General features: G+C 31.4%; 1 protein-coding gene across 4 annotated transcripts in view; it reads right to left on the bottom strand.

Moving 5' to 3' along the window:
* LOC117105519 (protein tweety homolog 1-A-like) overlaps positions 1–22,295 on the bottom strand; it is a 38,581-nt gene that overhangs the window by 5,093 nt on the left and 11,193 nt on the right. For 2 of the 4 annotated variants that reach the window (XM_033246685.1, XM_033246686.1), the window contains exons 6-14: positions 18,202–18,274; positions 13,562–13,637; positions 13,357–13,412; positions 10,043–10,135; positions 5,136–5,269; positions 4,443–4,544; positions 3,663–3,815; positions 3,278–3,380; positions 3,047–3,067 (exon numbers count right to left, since the gene is read on the bottom strand). In XM_033246685.1, the coding sequence (XP_033102576.1) occupies positions 3,053–3,067; positions 3,278–3,380; positions 3,663–3,815; positions 4,443–4,544; positions 5,136–5,269; positions 10,043–10,135; positions 13,357–13,412; positions 13,562–13,637; positions 18,202–18,274 (805 nt within the window). In that variant the 3' untranslated portion in view covers positions 3,047–3,052. The remainder of the gene's footprint in view (positions 1–3,046; positions 3,068–3,277; positions 3,381–3,662; positions 3,816–4,442; positions 4,545–5,135; positions 5,270–10,042; positions 10,136–13,356; positions 13,413–13,561; positions 13,638–18,201; positions 18,275–22,295) is intronic. The other 2 variants (XM_033246683.1, XM_033246684.1) reach the window with 1 other exon arrangement.

Raw genomic sequence — 22,295 nt, 5'->3', positions numbered from 1 at the left:
TAAAATGCTCTATTAACCAAGTCTCATTATGAAGGTCAAGGAGAGGGGTTGTGTGAAGTGGTGGTAGAATATGAAACCAGAATAATGGATTTGAGAGATGAGCACATCAAACTTCCAGTGTCTACAACTATGGCTCTACTCATTTAACACCCCCTCCCCACCCACCAATACATATATAGGTATAAAAAACATTAACTACATTTGATCAAACATTATTTAGTCATCATTATTATCATTACTTGTATCTAACATATTTAATTATCGAAAAAATAAAAAAAATAAAAGAATTTCACTAGGGTTATTATGAGAATACAAACATACAGTATAATGTTATACAATATAATAGTTAACATTAGTTATTACAATCTATGATGTGATGCACAAACGAATTTGGGACTATGTGATACAGAGATATCATGTATTCTATCTAGTGTTAGTGGAACTAGATCCTAAAGGAAAGTACATACTCCAAGTATTGAAATACATGCCATCGTGTTGGGATTCAACGTTTTATCATCATCAAGAAATATATGGATAGATGCTATTCTTTTTGAACATAAGATTTCAGTTTCACTTTTGCTGGCAAAAGAAGTTTTGTATATATTAACTTCAAACAAAATAGTTTTGATTGAAAATATAAAAAGTCTGCCTATTTTGTTGTAATTTATTAATTGGGAATAAAAATAAGCTGTGTATTAAAATGCTCTATTAACCAAGTCTCATTATGAAGGTCAAGGAGAGGGGTTGTGTGAAGTGGTGGTAGAATATGAAACCAGAATAATGGATTTGAGAGATGAGCACATCAAACTTCCAGTGTCTACAACTATGGCTCTACTCATTTAACACCCCCTCCCCACCCACCAATACATATATAGGTATAAAAAACATTAACTACATTTGATCAAACATTATTTAGTCATCATTATTATCATTACTTGTATCTAACATATTTAATTATCGAAAAAATAAAAAAAATAAAAGAATTTCACTAGGGTTATTATGAGAATACAAACATACAGTATAATGTTATACAATATAATAGTTAACATTAGTTATTACAATCTATGATGTGATGCACAAACGAATTTGGGACTATGTGATACAGAGATATCATGTATTCTATCTAGTGTTAGTGGAACTAGATCCTAAAGGAAAGGGACTTTCCAAAACGAAACAAAACCTGGATTTTCTAGAAATAAATCCAGAATTTTAAAGGTCAGAGGGTGTCAATTGTAAAAAGAAGATTTTTTTTTTCCCCTTTTTTGTTAGGACTATAATATAACATTTCTGTATTAGTACAGATCCTATTTTTTATTGGATCTGTGGTATTAGTAAATATATCTGCACATGAAATCTCCCATGGTCTAATTTATATAGTGGCCATTTTTTATTATTATGTATTTGTTTACTTTTTTCATATGTGATGCAACATTAAGCACAGGACTTGCCAATTACAGGATGGAATGATGGTCTATACTAAATCTCATTAAGAGGCTTAAAGAGCAAATAAGTCCTGATAAAAAATCTTTCTGCCACAGGATTTGAACCCGGAACCTGGGATTGGAAGCTAGCACTTAACTACCAAGCAACAATCTATTCCCAGTTTATTTAATGTAAATATCTCAGTATACTTGTATCAATGGACAGAGGTACAGATTCAGGAATTTGAAATAGAGGGGGCCCAGGGAGGGAATTTTACAGATGGATGGTCTTTACTACCTCAGTCCCACCATGGTTGGGACTAGGGTAAGAAAATTTATGATTATGGCACCTCTAGAAGGCCGGAAATGGCACTCTCAGACTCATAATTTAAATAATTTTCTTTTTTTCTCTCCATTTTTTGAAAAAATTGGCCCGGCCCCGCTTGAATTCGCCACTGATATACATTTCACATGCATGTGAAAAAATATGGATATTAGGCTATAAACAATGTCATTGATATTGTAAATTGAAATTTGTTTTCAATAAACCACCACAATAATATTGACAATGTCATTGATAATCTGCTCGTGTATGAAATATGTGTTGTACTGTAGGCGTACTACCAGTATAATGACATTTCACCATGGATCCTTATCTCATCACTGATTTCAAATGTAGATTGTAAAACCAGCACAATAGTCTACTATTGGTGCTATATGATGCGGTGATGAGAACGTGAGAAAATCAGAATAATGATTGATGGTGGTGGATAATAAACTTTTAAAAAACCTTCCTTGCTATGAAAAACAGAGACTATTATCAGGTCAACTATATAATTAAAGACAGTGATGTCAAAAATTCTATAAAAATGTAAAATACTATTATTAATCAATGATATTAATTACAATTACAATGCACATAATATTTAATAATGGTAAAAGGTTATACCAATTATAATAATTATTCATTTTAATAATTGATAATACTGTAATATTATATATTAATATATTAACTGATAGTCAGTTAGGAAACTATAATGATGTATAATAAAGAATTGTTTAATGAAGACAAATACCGTACATTAATTATTGAAATAAAAAATATGCTAATATTATTTAAGAACCCAAACTATTAACATTAAGACAAAAACTGTAAATTTTGCAATCCATCCAAGTAACTTTAGGTAATAGACCCAATGAGTTGTTAGGCATAACCAGAAACGGCCATGTTGGTCCACCATTGGTTGAAGTAAATAGAAACAGAAACAAAGCAGAATTTGGCAGGAAAGTTAGGTACCCACATTAGGCACAAACATTAGAGAATGAACTACTATACAAAAAGAGAGAACATATATGATTTAAGTCAAATCCACACATTATATCTACTGGCAAATGAAAGGATGCAAAATAGGCCTAGAATTAGGTAGACAGTAGTAGGAGAAATGCAGTTATTATGGGCTTCTGTTCAGGTTGGCTACTGTAGCATAAAAAGTATGATTTGTAAGTCTAATATCTCCAGCAATAACTATGGAGATACATTGTAAGGCTTTTAATTCTTGTTTTTTCCTTTCATTTTTATTTTCCAGGCAAAAGACACGAGAGTATTTTTAAGCACATCCACTTACCGGTCTTCACATATAAGCATACTAACATAGAACGTGGGAAGGTGGAAGGAAAAAAAGCCAATAAGCAACAGTGTAAAGTAAGATTAGAACAAGAAATTAATTGAAAATAGACTGTTTATTTTTTACTATAAATAAACAATTTTTTAAATGAATATTGCAAAAATCAATGTGTTGTTATTATTCTTATATTCTACCCAGATGTTATGAGGTTAGAGATGAATTGATACTTACGGAAGGAGGCGGGGAATCATGACCGTGCCTTCTTAAGAGAGGGTCATCCTCGTACCTATAATCTTGGTTGTAGGCTACACTACTTGCTGCAAAACTAGGCTCTCTGAGAAAACAACCGCAACAAACATTCATATTTAATAAACGTTTGCTTTTCATCGGCTTCCCTACCCTCAGTATTACAAAAAATTTATTCTCTTTCAAATGATTTTAGCCTCCCATAGCTTTCCTCTCATTTCTTCTCTCACATCCTCCATGAAAAACCCTATCACACCGACCAGGGTTTGGAGTGCTAGTGGTCTAACCGGCTGGAAGTTTTTAGATACATTAACTCTGTATATGCTCTGTTGGTTTTACCCCACAAGATGTACAGTACTACTAATTTTACCTGTTGTAATCTGGGATAGTAGGTGATCCTAACCCTGAGCCACGTTGTGGTGACCTACGAGGCTCACCACGATGGCTGTAACGTTCCAGCGTAGCACTGGGATTTTCAGGAGGCAGGAACGGATCCTCTCTGTCCACTTCATAGTCAGCTTTCCTAAAAGATTCACAATCATTTGATTTTCAACTTCAGATTCGCAATGCCTATTGTAAATGACCAAAATATGCTTTCCTGCCGTTTATACTTTTGGAGAAGCTTAATCAAGAGCGCAGCTCATTACAGATCGTGGAACGTTAAAATGGCACCATGGTTTTTTTCTGCGAAATAAGTGCCTGGTGTTAAGATGTTTTGCTTTCCAAAATTAGGGTTGCGGGTACATATCACAAATATTCCAGAATTGCTTTTCACAACTCAACAAATTCCATCCCTTAAGAAATGAGTTTTAATCTGTTTTTTAGTTAGTTATTTCCTGAGAATGTATTATGTATACAATCTGACAATACTTCAATCATAGAGGAATTAGTTTCTAATTCCTCCGTGCTTAGGTACCATGTAAAGAATAACGAATCAAATTGCAGAGATTAAACTAATCATACATTAATTAAAGGTACACATATCAAAATAACATTTTAAAGGTATTATGTACAGATTAAAGAGGTTAAACAAAAATGACTATTATTGTGTAGATCAAATATTCCTATATGAACAATGACAATTCTTTAGAAGCATTTAAACCTGAGAATAAAGTTTTCAGTAATATTTGACTTTGATATTAAGGATTACCTCCTTGCTATGACTGGAACAGTACATGAGGATATGAATATGAGCACAGTGAAGAAAAGACCAGACAGTATGGAACTCAACATCATGAAGCTGATTCCAGTTCTAGATGAAGCAATACAAACAGGCTTATTACAATAATGATATAACGATAATGATAACAACACCATGAAAACATTTAATTAATAAGAAAATTACCATATAGATAAAATTTCAGAGTCAAGTTAAATTTAGATAATTTTAATATTTCCTATCAGTGGACAAGTTTCAAACAAAGGCAATGAGACAAAAAAAGCACTAGAGCTATTGGAAATTGCTACTGAAACGATTCAGCCATCATCCTAAGATAGAGAAAACAAATTATGTTGTTATGCTATGTGACATAGTCCTTTAACAAATGTTTCTTATCAGCTGTATAAAAAGTTCCTCTTTTTAGAATTGGTGCATTGCAAGTTTTTATTATTATTATTATTAGAATCTGCAATTTTTCAGTATTAAGGAAGGAACTAAATACCACTAAGCCTGAGGTATAATATAATACCAGTAGGTCAAATCTAGTTGAATACATCCCTCATACTATTTTCTTGAATAATTTATTAGTAATTACTAACTTCTTCGATAATTTCTCCCATAAATAATAAAAACTTCCTTTAAAAATCATAACAATCTAAATCATGATTTGATGAAATGACTCACATGGTATCATAGCACAGGGAATATAAGCCAATCACATAGTCATTATTCAATGTGTTGCAGTTGATGTTTGCTACTAAGCTCTGAAGCTGTATGCTGGTCGACTGGAATGTTTGGTTAAGTTTGTCCAAAGTATCCTATGGAGAGAAGAATATCCAAGGTCAAATGTCACCAAAGCAACATTTTCAATGCATCATTAGGGAGCTTTTGAGGTTTGCTACTAAGCTCTGCAACCTCTGGACGGATATAAGGATAGAGGTAGAAAGAAAACCACTTTCATAGACATACTTACGCAAGACACAGGAATGGAAAATGTGAAAGAGCTTCAAAATTGTATGATGGATAGAAACATCTGGAATGAGCATGTGCAGACATCAATGCGACCTGGCGGTCGGCGAAGGTAGGTAGGGTAGGTCAATTGGATGACGGATGGTAGCACCTACAGCAGAACATAATGACGTCACTAAGGTCATCTGCACATGCAAGAACGTTGAATTCTCATTGTTGTCTGAATTCTGGGACGTAATTTGGCCTAAATCTACTGTATATTGTGTAGGGTAAAGATGGTCACGGATAAATGAATTCATTTATCGTCGTTGTGCAAATCAAAAGCTGCCTGTTATATTTTGTGTTCCTGAATTTTTTTGTTAAAATAGATATAAAATTTTAATTCAAACAATTATCATCTAATAATCATTGCCATAATGCCACAACAATTTTATATCACTGTATAAAAAAATAAATGTTTTAAACTTATGAAAAATGTTTTTCACTGTTGTTTTCTATAATTGGACAAAGAAAATTGAATCTTCACCATCACCCCTCAACCTCCAAATCTGTGGATGCCATTGTCGTTGATGTCACATCATCATAATCACTACCTCTACCATCACGAATCTGTTACCCATTCTATTATAATTGACATTAACATCACCCATATATGTCATCATCTTATATCATAATCATCATCATCAACATCATCATCTTCATCTCCACCCTCTTTGCAATCATCATGAAAGGAAGATTTCAAAACGTTATAAAAATGATAACATTCTTGACAATATGCTGTATGAGCTGAATATGATCCTTGATTCATGCAAAAGGCATGATTCGTCCACGTTGTGATGAATATGCTACTGAAGGGGAAAGATTATCCAAAAAATTGATGAAGTAACCACATTCCTTATAGTTTTCATCTTGCAAAAACTCCCATGTAATTTCTGTGATTCATCATCATGCATCAGTTTCAAAGAGAGTGACAAGCAGATAGAGAATGATGCAACAGAGATTCTACCTCTTCTCCTACTTTACATCAACCTCCGTTAATGTATTCAATCTGACAACAGGCTCATGAATTATTCATAACCTGGTGCATAATACAAATCAACCGTGACATATAGACGAAGCCCAAGTAGGATAAGAGGTCTGTATGAAATCAACTCCATTTATAATTAAATTGTTAAAATCATATTCTCCATTATTAAAGATTATTTTCTTGGCAGAATAATAAATTATTAATATTAACCAAATGACAGGGCAGACAGATATCATATTTCTAATTACTGCAGCAAAGAGTAATATATTTATATTATATAATATGCTAATTAAATATTATACTGCTGAGTTAAAAGAGATGTTTTAAGAGGAAGGCCAACAAAATTATTTAAAAATTAGAATTTTGTGAATATAGCATAATGTCTTCATGCATTTTAAAATGAATAATATAAACAAAGGAGAGAATGTGCAGCCGATTTCTGAATTTTGGGGAACCATTTCAAGAATTCATATATGGGATATGATACAGTATGACATTATCAAATCCATATATGGTATGCGAGTGAATAGAGCAGTTTTTTTACAGTTTCAATATTTTAATCTGTCCTTCTTTGTGAATAGAAAGTCAGTCTTGAGCTACCATTTTTTTATTTTTATGTTCAAGCTGATAGAGCGATAAAATCTCCATAGTAATTTTATATTGGACAATAAATCTGAAATAACTATTAGTTTACAACCCCCGCACTGAAAATGGAATACTCTTTGTTGCAGTGGTATTTTATTGTCTTATCCTTTGTTTAAGCTTAAAGGTAGAAACTTGATTTTGGTCAGCATTTGGAATAGGCTATTGTTTACAAGGAAGGAAGGAACTCATTGATTTATTGATATCATTATTCATAGTAGAGAGTATAACGTTGTTTCTGGATGAAAATGACTAATACCTAACGTGGGAATAGACAAGCTAATGTATTCAAAAAATTGAATCATTCATCTATTTCAGATCTTTGGATTTTATCTTTGATAATTAGATTGTCACGATGTTTTGTATTTAATAATTTCTATTGAACCCAATCACAATACAGGCCTGTAGGCAGGGTATTCACTTTTTCTATCTGTTATTTCACTAAAATTGTTCACAATTATTGCAAAATGCATTGCATTTCATTTGAATTTTCACCAATTATGGATTTCAGAAATCAAATAAATACTGCTACCAAAACAGTACTTTGCTGGATGCCAATGGGTGCCCTAGCGAGTGAATTAATTCAACATTTTAGTTCGGTCATTTAATTAATTTTGTCGTAAGTGTATCTGTACACTTTAGCTAATAATGCCATCATTTTAACATGCATTTATAATAAGGATTCTCAAATTATATAGGCGTGTATTTTCTTATCTGAGATTAATCAGTGGACCTTTCTGTCTCATAATCATGTGGTTTAAAATCATTTCAAAAGTATTTAGCAAAAAAGTATAAAACCTTTTTAAAAACATTAAAAAAAAATTAGTAACCAATCAAAAAGCTTAACATTAAACATTTTTTGTTTGAACTTAATGCCTTTTGCTTGCTCCATTGTAATGTTTCTTATAATTTTTCTTAAGTTGACAGCAATCATCTCTTTAAAAGACAATTAAGATAAAGCTCTGACTTTTGTTTCTACATCTTCATATTATCTTATGCTATTTTTGTTTCTTTTCTAGTTGAAAAAAATATATGTTGTATATGCTTTAGTGAGTTTGAAGCATATGACCTTTGCTGATCATCAGTCTGCCACATAACACAATATTTATATAACTACTTTAAGTGCAATGTGAAATAATAATAATAAATAATAATAATATTTATTCGGCAAAGTAAAAAGTATACATACAATATTCTTGCCAGGAGTAAGTAATAGGCATAAGCCCAAACAGTAAACTGCTCTTACTCCATCATCAAATACAAAGACAATACAATATAAATATATACAAAAAAGTAAAAGTAAATTCAAAATAAATTGATTTAACTATAACAAAATGAAAAACAGAGATAATTAATAGTTATTATTATTAATATTTTGAGATCAAGTGTTTTGTGAGCTGGGCTTTAAATTCCGAAATGGATACATTGTTTAATTTCATTAGGAAGTAATGTGTACTGTTATTAGCTTGATGTTATATATTTATATTATATATAATATAACTATATTATGGTTATTAACTTTTATTTTGTTTCTGTTAACTTCATGCCAGAGGGCAATGTTATATTTTTGGATCAATAAAAAGTGCAGGAAATAAAATTTTAATTCTTTCCCGGACAGCCGGGTATGTATTCCATACTGGTGTTTTATGCAATGAATTGGAGTCATAATGTAAAGCACAGAGAGGCCTAGAAGTGCTAAAAAAAACATTAAGAAGCAAATTCATAGTTTGAACTGCACATGCCCGTATCCAATTCATTCAACTTCTAATGTGTATGTTTATGTCGACTGACCTTGATACAGGCATGCGCAGTTCACAATATGAAAAGGCCTATTATATTACTGTGACTCTCCACTGACTGTCATAGCAAATGTCACTGTTATCATCGTCATCAATATTTTTTTATTATTATAAGGCAAGGCTTTTTTTATACCTTGCTTAGCGAACTCGCCGACTACAAATATTGAAAATTTCAGAAAAAAATAAAAGTTTTCTTTATTTTTATTACGACCTCCACTGCCTTGAAAACTCCAAAGATATGTATATTTCTTCCTAATTATATAAATTTGAAGCATTTAAACATCCTATTTTACATTCACCAATAAAATTATATTTTTATTTTCTCCTCCGTTGGGATGTTTTTGGAAAAACAAATAAGAAAAATTTTTTTTATTTTTATTCCACCCTCCTCCGATTAACTTTAATATAATAAGTACGCGAAACAAGAATTTAAAAAAGTCTCGCCAAAGAGGCCTCAAAGAAATAGGCAAATGCAACAGTACAAATATTGAACCGACTGTCACAAAATAAAGATAATGATGTTTAGAACTATACTATGTATTGCATATACTTCATAACCCACACATACAGATGGTAAAATATGTATTTCTTTTGTCCTAACTGTCCCTGACTTGGTTACAGCGGAATGGGACATACTTTCTACACAAAGGAAGTCAAAAATTATAGGTCTGTGCTGTATCTTTGGTGAGGATGTGGATAATTCGACTGAAGACAGTTGAATTTCCTCGAACGAATATCATACATAGTCACGTGTATATATGAATTTCCAACTGTGTGATTAATTCCATCCTTTTGGAGCTCTGAATACTCTGGTGATAGCATTCAAAACTATTGAGTTTTGTCTTTTCAGCGAAAGCCAGACGCACAATGTGCTAACAGTTGTGGGTTGACGCGACTCCATAGAGAATGTATTGCGACAAGATGTATGTTATTTGTACAATCTTATATCAAACCTGTATGAATTTAAATTAATATTCATAAAATTTAAAATTTATATCACATCATAACCACATAAATTTAAACAAGTTTTCATTGTTGATCATTTGTGTAGGTATGACCATGTACTGTATATATGGACAGCATTATAGTGTAATTTGGTCATCTTCGATTTTCGACTGCAGAAATATAAACAAATCAAATTAAGTTATACTTACAGTTGCTTGTGGGTAAGCTATCTTTGTAATCTCTTTAATATCTTCTAGAGTTGTCTCTGCCAGAGCTTGTGCTTTTTGTGAATCTCTCAGAGTCTGAAAAAAATAGAGAGATAGAAAAACAATTAACTTTTAGCCTTACAATCTTATAGAAAACTAGACTTCTTAATAAGGTGATGCTTATTGGGAAAAAGTCACTTTACAGTACTAATAACCATGTAATATTTAAGTATTCCTAGAATCATTCATACACAATTGAGCCAGAAATCAAATTCAGAGGGTTTATAAATGACTGTTACTGACTGTAACAGTTAACAAAATCCTAGAATTTCAATAAAAAAAATACTAGTATTCTGCTGGTAAAATTTATCACAATGTCAATCATCTTTTCAAAGGAATTTGTTATATTAAACAATAAAGGGTTATCTCTCTAGAGTCAAAGCTCATCTGTAATAAATGTTTATCTATGCTTAGAGACATTCAGTATGGAAAGTAGATATTTTAAGTAGGTGATAGTGAATATCAGATTGGGGTTCTATATTACAGTAAATATACTGGTAGGATATGAGGAGGTTCAAATTTATGGGATGCTAGCCTCTAAAGTTCTATTTAGACTCCCTTTTTCTTGCCGCATATATTGCCATGATGTGCCTACATGAGGCTTGCCATCCCAAAACCAGCGTATTGTCGCTAATTGTTAAACTGAGAATTAGCATAAAAATGTGGCAATATCATATACTTTAATACAGAGAAGCCATAACACTTTTACTCATAATTTTAGCAAATATTAAGTCGATTCCAGTAAATGAACCATCATTTTAAAACTTATAATGTGGAGAATATGAATATATTAAAAAGCCAATTTTCTTATTTGGTCCCTGATGCTATTTTGGCATGGCAGGCACTATATATGGTCAGATGTGATGTCATCATGACCATATTTATGTATGTCAGATGTTTTTTATCAAATAAAATTTGATAGCATGAATGGGGCTTAAAAAATCAAGTAGTTTTAGGTTAAAATCATGTAGAACTTTAAGATTTTTTCCTTACAAATTCAAATATGTTCATTTCATCACCTTTATGTGACTAGTTTAAGCTAAACAAAAGGATTTGTTTCGCAAATTTTCCCTATCCTTGTTTTTATATTGTATATTTTTTCATGAGCCAAAGTACAAATACAATACAAAGTGTTGCAGAAATCCAACATCTAAGTTTAGCAATTAGTATGTGTTGTCTGTCTAGACCTGGATTAGGCTGTGTGATGGTCATTGTAAGGCAATACTTCTTATACATTGATAAACAAACTAATTCTGAAAGACCTAGAGAGTGTTGGAAAAAATTAAATTCTTTTCACAATTACCAAAATGGTAAGACATACAAAGCATTTTTAAAATTGACAAATAAAGAAATACAAGTGCATTAGGTAACAAAAGTAAAGAGGCCTGGCTCAAACCTATTCTTCAAAGAAAAATGATGTTGCAACGTAATCAAAAGTTAATTGGATTGATAAATGCAATAATTTTATTCAATTATGAGGGAAATATTTTTCCTGAGAGATGATGTTGCACCTCCACAGTTTAGAGGCCTATTTATTTACTTATTAGTTAATTATGGTGATTTATTTAGAGTAGCAATAACGTGGAACATTCAATATTCTTTATGCTCAAGGTTTACAAGTTATTTAGGTTAATGGTGAGAAATAATGCAATGTTTTTGCCATGGAGACAAGGACCTCAGGTAACACGCCAACACGTTGCAGTTCTACAGGTACACATCAACACTCAGGCTAATTAATAACAGAAAGTGACAATGGAAAAAGATATACAGGTCTTCTTTAATTTAAAGACCCCTCCAAGTAAAAAACCTTCTCCAATTAAAGACCATTTTAACAACGTCTTTTGTCTTTATTATTCTAATTACAGACCAAAGCTGGTTAGGACTATGGAAACTCCGTTCATTGAAGTAGTCCCTAATTGGAGGGAGACACGTATTTAAGTATGTTATCATTGTTCAATATCCATAGATATATTATGTCTAAGTCTATGTTATATAGAAAAAAACATTTCTATTTTATTATTGCGTAATAAATCTAATAACGACAGTAACGATGTCTAAATGTGATCGGTCTTCGGCTTGATGGTACAGCATAATGAGCCATTATTGCTTAGTGCAATTGCTCAGTGTGATTGCTTAGCCTGATTGCTCCGTGGGTTGAAGCCTCAATGCGCTACATTCGCTAGTTAGGGCAGTTCCCCAGAGGGTACATCTGCTGCCATTGTACTGCTTGATTGATTATTTAAATTACTATGGAATATTTCAAAGAAATTCTAGTATAGATTATGCTTATTACAGCTTATCCAACATTTTAATTATTATGATCTATCCTTCATTATTTGTATTACATCAGTTTCACCATTCTTATGATTGTCATTTTTTATAATTCATTATACACCTTTTTTTTTAAATGTTTTCAGTGTATTTTATAATGTAGCAATCTAAATAATACTGTTTCTAATGTTGGAAAAATTTCTTCTGGTTGTTAATAAGAATAGATTACAAATTTATTTTTAATAAACCAATAAAATCGAAGATGTACTTACAAAACGTCCAGTAAGTACATCTTCTGTTTTTTTGGTTCATTAAAAATAATTTTATAATCTAATATTGTTTATCCTTATAGTCATGATTGTCTATTGTTTGCTCATTTTTTATGTAAATATAATTTGCAATTCAGAACTTTTGGGTGCCATGTCTATGTTTTTAATAATTTCTTCTGAATAAATACATATAATTATGTATTTCAAAGAACAAAATCTTCCTGTAAATAACAAATTTATACAGATATTTGACTGCTTCTGTTTATTCCTATCTTTTGTTTCATCAGATGAGACTCATTATACCTTTGTTTATAGTCAATCACCGTTCACCCTTTTGTTCTTACCACTCTTTTATCCTATTTTTACATTCACCTGAACACCACTGTGTGGTCGAAAGCTTGTGATTAAATAAATTTGTTAGTCTGAAAAGTGTTGTTTGTCCTTCATTTATTGTTTACAGATATCAATTAATTAAATAATTATAAATTCTCTTGGTTTTGTGATGATTAGGTTAAGACCTGTACTTTCTTTTGTTTTTCTTTTGCTTTTCAATCTTTCGTTTTTGTTATAATTGTTTCCTCTTGGAATGACCAACCTTTGTTAAATGACTGTAATGAGTTTCCGTGAATAAATGAAACTGTTATTATTATTATTATTAAGCTGGTATAGGCTACAGTACTATTGCATGAAGTCAACAATGTCTATTTTTGTACTTACACTTCCATATGGGTTTTGAGAGTTGGGATAGCACGTCAAATAATATTCAACAATATCTGGAAAAAACCATGAATAAACATGAGCATCATTTATTGATTATACACCAACAATTAATCATGAATACACATTAGCATAGTAATTTATTTATGAGTATAAAACAAGGTATAAAAAAAGTCTTGCCATACTAAAAGTTTGTATACATTACCTTGATCTAGATTTGTGGTCTTATCGGTTTGTGACAAAACATACACACTGGGTTTGACACAGAAATCGCTAGCACCCTGCAATGAATCAAATTTAAATACTAAATTGACATTATGGGTACTAAATAAGCAGTTGTAGAAGTGGTGGCACATCGGTTGTGGTTTGGACTCTTAACCTTGAGGTCAGGGGTTCAAAACTCTTGCTGTGCAAGTCTATTGTGTCCTGGGGCAAGGCACTGTATCTATGTTTGTCTCTCTCTACCCAGGCCTATAAATGGGTACCTGGTAGGATGTTGTGGTACTGAATGATACTAATTTTGTGTCCTGACTACAGGCGCATGACTAGGAATACTCACCAGCAAGCAGAGAAGGTTGCACTTTGTGCTGGTTTGCCAATAAATATTTGGCATAATTATCATTAAATAATTAAAAATTCTATTACATAAAATGTTCATCAATTCTATACATTTTCTGCCTTGAAAGGAGGTATAATAAGGTAATCCATAACCGGCAGTGTAATTGAGCTGAATTGCATATGGGAATGGTTTGTGACTACTGTAGCAACCGAGAGGCACATATTACAATCATTCTCTAATGACAAATGCTGAAATGAACCAATATTAAGATATAGCTTTTGGAAGATGGAGATAAAATTAAAAATAACTTAATCATATTATTCATAATATTTCGATAAAATATAAACATGTTGCAAACCTCAAGAAATAATTATGGAATACAAGAGAAAATTTAAATGATTAATGCCTGGCTAATATATGCTCTTCCAAGATACCGTACAAGATACAAGATACTTTATTGTCCAAGTAGCAAGTGATACATGGAAATACTTTTCCCACAGGCAAGAACAGTACACATATTTTACATGTATGTGTATTTATTCATTATGTATTGGATTAGCAATGCAGAAATCTTCATCTATGTTCACACTCATTGTATACGTATTACTTTACGATGAATACATTATTCAAATGTTGAAGCGTGCAACACACACAAGCATCCCTGGATTACGCCAACAAAATATTGATTCATATTATGAGACAATCCCTTAACACAGAATTATCAGATAGTCAGATAGTAGTTTAGTGACATTTTTTTTGCATGGATTCTGTTTTTCTTACTCATCATATATAAAAAAATAATAATAAAAAATAATAGATTTGAAATTCAAAAAAAAAATCTTAGATTTGGATTCTGGTATCTTTACCTTTTTGTTATAGCCTTGATGCAAAGACAAACAATGTAAAAGGTGTGAACGTTAACAATAAGTAAGATTGATATTAAGAATTATGACTATATTTGTTACTTTCCTGAACTAAAATTACATTATAAAAAATGTTACTGTAAATTTCCATCATACAAAAAAAAATCTCCTTAAAATTCCCTTGAAAAATTTTCCATCAAAATCCCTAAAGATCATAGATTAAAGTAAATCTTATAAATCTAGTGACATTCTTTGGAAAAGGCAATGTGTTCTGTGGGATGCAGTTTTATGTTAATTTGCATAATAGAGCCACTGGGAATATGTTCTAGTTAATTTGCATAACAGAGCCCCTAGGAATATATTCCACAGACACATGCAAAATTACCTACTGTACATTCTCTGGAAAAATCTTCCATACTAATTTCCATAACAATTGGGAAAAATACAAATCATCTACATCTAAGAAACATGATTCAGATTAATTTGCATAATGATGCTCCTGAGATTATTTATGTAGCATTATATTCTTGGAATATAATGTATGCTTTTCTTATTCATGGTTGTTAAATTTACCTATAATTTTCCCATCAAACACCTAGACATATAAAATTAATCCCATGTTATTTTACGCTACTCCTTGCTGGTATGTTTAGAGGACTTGCTTCATTGAACATGAATTCACTCTCTATTATGAGGCCACTTCAGGGACCTTAATATTTGGTCATAGGGTTCTCCAGTTACAGAGATACCATTGTGTTAAAAGAGGAGATTTTTTGCAAAGCATGTTTTCAGACTTTTTAAAACGATCTTATTCCAGTTATTTAAATTTAAACTATAGTAAGACCAAAAACTCACTTTATGATGATATTTCACATTTATATTGATTTGATGACTTACTAATCTAGTCATATATCCATCTACTTTATGCTAGACAATTTGTTTTTGATTCAAAATTTTAGATACCTGTAATTCTTGTAATAATTATTGAATTATTTAAACAAAGACATTTAATATAAATTACTCATTTTTGGGATAAAAATGTTGGAGGAATAGGCCTACAATTAGCTTTTGAATTAGAAAGTGCATTTCAGTTATTATTGTCATTACATAAAAAAAATCAGGAAATGTTTAATAAATTTATCAAAACTGTGAATGATTTGAGAAACGTTTTAGTTCAGGAATGATGCAATTTTCCACAAGTCGCATCATAACAATAGAGATTACTGTACTACACACCATCTGATATTACTACAAGATGATGCTACCGCATTCAAGATTATTATACTTACATATACGATACCACTTGTCTAATTGTTGAGATTAGGATTCTAAAACCCAAAATTTTATTTTTAGAATTTCAGACAATTAATTTGACAATTTATGAAATATTTTATTATTTTATTGTCTTGCTCAATTTTTGGATGAAGATTGATAAATGAATAACCTAAATTTGACTGTTAAATTATTGATTTTGTCTGTTCATCATATGAACTAATAATAATAGTGTATTTTTTAGATAAGGATAGGTTTTGTAGATTCTATGTGATATTCCAAGATAATATTTCCATATTCAAAATATCAATACATACTGACATACGATACTACTAAACTAATTGTTGAGATTTAAGATTCTAGAACGAGAGCATGAATAGTTTAGACTAGATGTATAATACCTACTGCATGTGAAATGTCATGTGGATCAATCTGGGATGTTTGGCGAATGCTGACCTTTTTACCAACTATTTGTTTTATGTTGTTTTCGTTGTTGTTTGTTAATCCCACTAATCTTGGGTTAAATTTATGTCTCCATTTTTTTGGGGTTAAATTTTCATCTATTATTTTGGAATGATTAAATGAATATTGTAATATATTTTAACAATCGAGAGATCTGAAATATAATAATAAATTAAATATTTTTTTATGTATATTATAATTTATAATTAATTTATATGAGCACATTATTTAATTTCAATAATTTACTCATTACTTTTACTTGATAATATTCTATTTATACTTATGTAATTAAAATTGTCCAACTAAATAAATAAACTTTGACTTGATTGATTGATTATTATAATATTTTTTAACACATCACTTATGACAATATTTTTTTTTTTCTTTTTTTAAAATGTCCTCATAGGATTTTGTCAACTTCAGTTCCCTAAAATTTTCAACATGTTAAATTAGTTTTTAGAAAAAATAGAAATTATATTAATTAGATCTTGTATGTTTTTTCTATCCCAATTTTTCTTTTTTTGTAATTTAAAACTAAACTGTATTTTGTGGATTCTTCTGTCAGACTATCACCAGTGGGTAGGCGAGCACGACCGCATAAGAAGTTTTGTGCCTGCTCATGGAAAATTTGCTGAACAAACAAATTAAACTCAATTAAAACCCACTTCAATTTCTCTGCTTCCTGCCACTTCTCATCATGCCTCCCCTTTCACCCTGATCCCATGTTAATACCTCTAGACATACTAGTGCCCCTTACACTGCTGGGTTACCATGATTGGTGGTAAATGCATAACATACATTTTAAAGGATGATGACCTTAAAAGATTTTTATAATTATACAGGCTTCCTTTAGTTCTCTTTAATTTCATTTTGTTTTCTGTTCCTCTCTTTTCCCTCTCATCCGACAGCAATAACAGATCACAGGATGGAAGTCAGGTCATGTGAATCAACATGTTTTGCTACAAGGCTTGTGAAGGGGAGAAATATTTCTGTTAACAAAATCCTAAAAAGTGAAGTTAAAGTGCTGAATGTACATAGCCTCACGCAAGTCTGGAAAAAATACTTTTGTGCCTACGACCTATGTATGATCTTGATGAAATGCCTGCAGCACCAAATGTTACCTTTACACTATTATAGCTAAACAATAGTGCATAAATCAAATTTAATTACCGGTATGCATTAAATTGTGATGTGTTAAAAAAAAAAAAATTTTCTAAAATGCCTTCTGGGTAATGGTCAATGCCTCTGACCGCTGGTTGCAAGGTCAGGCACTTTTTCCAGCCCTGGCCTCACAGTTAACAACATTAATCATGGAATAAAACCAAAGGGTAGATTTTATTTTGGAAAACAAAATTTTTGTGATGCACAAGTACTGTACAGTGAAATTTGGATATTTGGACATCGGTTGGTCAGTTGTTTTTTAGCCTAATACTAGGTTGGCCGTGCAACCATTACTCAGCATATACATTCTGGTTAGTACATTTTTTGGGCAATCATAACCATATTGATTCCTTGTTTATTAATAGTTCTTGTTTTCTTAATTGTTTAGTTGTTCTGTATGTGAATTGTAGTGAAATAATGCAACAAAAAAATTACAAGCTACCAAGTACAGCTGATTAGATTCTTTAAGTCATAAATCTAAGAAGGATGTGAATGAAAACTTATGAGTCACTTGAACTTTGAACTTACCACTGTGATGAATATTTCAATCCCCATTCTACACCAAATCAAAATGATAAATATCAGGCAGACAACAGATACACTGCAATTTAAAAAGTACACAATAAAATTATAATAGTAATAAAAATATATATTTCAATTTAAATAACAAAAAAAAAATTTTCTTTATTTTTATTACACCCACCACTGCTTTGTACCTCCAAAATAAAGGTATGTATATTTCTTCCTCATTATACAAATTTAAAGCATTTAACCATCCCATTACTACACTGTTTACAATCAGCAATAAAATTATATTTTTATTGTCTCCTCTGGATGTTTTTGGCAAACTATTTGCTAAATAAGAAAACAAAATTTTATTTTTAATTTTTTTCCACCCTCCTCTGACATTTTTTTAAAAAGTTCTGGAAAGTAAAGCCTCGCCTTATGGCCAGGCACTTGTAGATGTCCAGAAATATCACTATTAAACTTAAATTTTAATTTATTTTTCTCTATTTGTTCTTTCATTTTGAGGAATTTGGAGATGGGAAGAAGTCAGGGCAGCCAGAGCTCCCCTTCACTAACCCTTGAAAATTAAAATAATAGGTTGATAAAAGTCCTTATAAAAGGGGTAATTTCAATTGATCAAACTACATGTAACTACTTTAACAGAGTACTTTTTTCCAAGAGTTTGCTTAAATGATAAGCCACCCGCCACTGGTTAGTGGATTTTAAGTACAGCTCCCTCTAATAGACCTTTCCAGAGTATCAATCAAACTTAACAACTGACTAATCAGAACAGCGCTAGGAATACGCGCGTGTTTCACAAACACACGTGTTGTCCCACAAACGCATGTGTTCGCGTATGTTTTAAGACTGTCGCCTTGTGGGACCTTAGTAACAATATCCAAGGGGCGGGGCTTAGCGGAAAGGTCCATTAAAGACCACTTCTGGGACCGGGGTTTCCATGGAGTTTAGTAGCTTTGGTCTCCAATTAGAATAATAAAGGTAAAAGAAATTAGTTAACTTGGGACCACAGAATAGTGGTCTTTAATTGGAGGTGGTCCTTATTTGGAGGGGTCTTTTATTGGAGGGAGACCTGTATCTGGAAAGTTATAGAGAACGCAATACCTGTGTTGAGCTCTAGAGACAAGTGATGCATATATTGCAATTATAAATTAATGTTATTTATGAGATCAAGGCATCGAACGCTTTTGAAATTCTGAACATTAATCGCTTTCCATTAACGTCAACTGAATTTTTCAGTTCCACATCTGATAATATAATTACTGTACATTTAGATTTATTCCTAAAAAACATTTTATCTAAGCCAGGATATCTTAAAGAGATAATATAACACTACTGTATAGTATGTAGAATATCATTTTAGTAGTAGACTACTGTAAGTACCAATCAAAATGTGATTGATATACATTTTTTAAAGAATGCTTTTAGTTGTAAATATTCCCAGTGTGCAATTTCATTTTGAATTCAACTTTTATTTGAATTAAACTCAATGCAAAATAAGAAAAATTAGGTTCACTTATTAACAAGCAATAACACCTAATGATTCCACCTCCAATCCCCTCTCCCCCACTCTTGGATTAAAGAATGTAAAACATTCATCTGTCAGACATTTGATTTGTATACCATACACGCAATGTATTTGTCATATATTTGAAGCAAGTATAATTACAGCCAGCTGTGTTTACTATTGCTTCTGTGCATCTGAACATACACAAATATCAATACTATGCTGCAAAAACCAAAACAATTGTCAAATTGATCCTCACACAAATCAATGTTGAAATACCAACGTCAGAATGTTTATTTTGAAAGTGAAGGGCTGTTTACGCAAACATGTATTTGGAGCTGCTGCTGTCTTCTTCAGTTTATTGACTGTATCGCTGTCCATAATATTGACGCTTGCTTGTGAGTCATTTCCGGCTTTAATTTTCACCCCTGCAATTTCTACTTCGCAACTTGGGAGGCCCTTTTTTGTTAAAAGATGTGTATAAGAGACAGGCCTACGATCATTGCAAAGCTCATTAAAATAACAATGACCTTCGTAGTGGTTCGTAGCTACGTTCCAAACGCTACCTACGAGCAGGCTACGAGTGGTTACGCGCAGATACGAAGCGATATTTCACGACTGTACTGTAGTCTGTATGACTGTAGCTTGGTCCTTGATTTGCTACTGTACAAAATTTAAATTAATTTTTGTTCATTCATCATTTAAACATGAGTGGATAGGGTTTCATTCCTGATGATGACATAATCAATGTCGAAATATTGAATCCTGACACGATGGCGTGCATTGTTTTAACAAGTTGGGACAGTAAACAAATTCTTGGTTCTTCTTGCAGTAATGACATCTAAAGCATTGCAGTGACAGTCATTTATTTATTAAAAATTTACACAAAAATAGTATTCTTTTGCAAGATGTACCAAAGTAAACATTCTATCAAAGCATTAGGAAGCTATATTCACCTACATCCTCATCTCTGTCATTCTGGAAATTTTGCAAGAATAAATTTCTTTCAACAAAAAAATATAACAATCCTATTCATTCAAGAAAAGTTTTTACATCTATTATTTTTCAATACCACATAAGATGTTATATTGTATTTTTCTCAACTGTGAGAATAAAGTTACATGTTTTACAAGTTGAGTACTCAACAAGAATTCTCTATAATGTCCTCTGTAATGTTATAAGACTGAATTACTATATATTCTTTGGAAAGTGAAATCAAAACTAGAAATTGAATGTTAACATGTGTGAGTTCCTGAACGATAATGACTAACAACAGAACACAATGGTCAGGATTTCAATGGATATAAAGCAAAACTTTTTTCCTTACTTCCTTATCGGTGCTGTGGTTTAGGTTCAATTATGAAAAAATGTTTTCACACAGTAACAAAACAACCATGCAAGTCCATACTGACCTTGTTGATGAAATAGTTGCTACAGAATAAATGTTAATGTATTTTCATATTAATATTAAGGTAAACATTTTTTTATTCCTTGTTTTGCAAAAACTCATTTTTTTAAAGACATCAGAGGAGGGAAAAAAAATAAAAACAAAATTTTGTTTAGTTATATAATATTGCTAAAAACATCCAGAAGGAGAAAATAAAATTAAAATTTTATTGTTGAATGTAAACAGTGTAGTAATGGGATGATTAAATGCTTTAAATTTATATAATTAGGAAGGAATATACATATCTTAACTTTGGAGATTTGAAGACAGCGGAGGGCTTATAAAAATAAAGAAAAACTTTTATTTTTGTCTGCAATTTCCATGTTTTCGTGGTGGCGGGTGCGCTAATTGGTCTAAAACAATAAAATTTTATTTTTATTCAAAATCATTATTACTGTATTTGCAGGAGGAGGGTTTGCTAAACAAGGTACAAAAAGAGTCTTGTCTAACTTGTTTAATAATCATATTTTACCTGTACATCTATAATCAATTAGTCGTACTTGTTACATACTGTAATTCTTGTTTAGCCTCAGTGTTAATTCAGGTGAACCACATTTCATATGGGTTAAAACCTCACATTATGAAAAATCCAATTTGGAAACTTCCTGTTCTGAACAAATAACTTCCTCGAATGTTGAGCATACAGGGGGTACTATAGGCCATTCTACCTTTGCAATGAAATATGTATGTAAAAGGTATCATTATAATCTGGTTTGATATATTTCCTTTCATAATTTCCAAGTAGCACAAACTTATTGCTATAAGTATTAACCTTTGAACCTAACCTTATTATCTACTAGACCATGCATTCACCTTTTGTCTGGATGTGGATGCTATGGGTGTGTGAGGGTGTGCTCAGAAGGATGATTATTTTTGTATAGAATGCATTTACACATAAAAACACCAAGTACTGTAGATAAATGCCAAAATGAATGCTACCTGTATAGGAGGTCTGAGTGTAATAAACACACACACACATATACAGAGGTCGCAGGTTCGAGTCCCGCCAGAGGCATTTTATTACACAATTTCTTTATTCATTTATTTATAGGACTATATTCATTGTGAGCTATGCTACACGATAATTATGTCCTTTATTCGAACACTATTTACCTTTCTTTGATATATATATATATATATATA

This window comes from Anneissia japonica, unplaced genomic scaffold (assembly GCF_011630105.1).
Source record: "Anneissia japonica isolate Jap-2015-1 unplaced genomic scaffold, ASM1163010v1 scaffold2030_len652032_cov178, whole genome shotgun sequence".
NCBI classification, from domain to species: Eukaryota; Metazoa; Echinodermata; class Crinoidea; order Comatulida; family Comatulidae; genus Anneissia; species Anneissia japonica.
The sequence above is the reverse complement of the archived record's forward strand: the minus strand, read 5'-3'. Positions and strand labels throughout refer to the sequence as shown.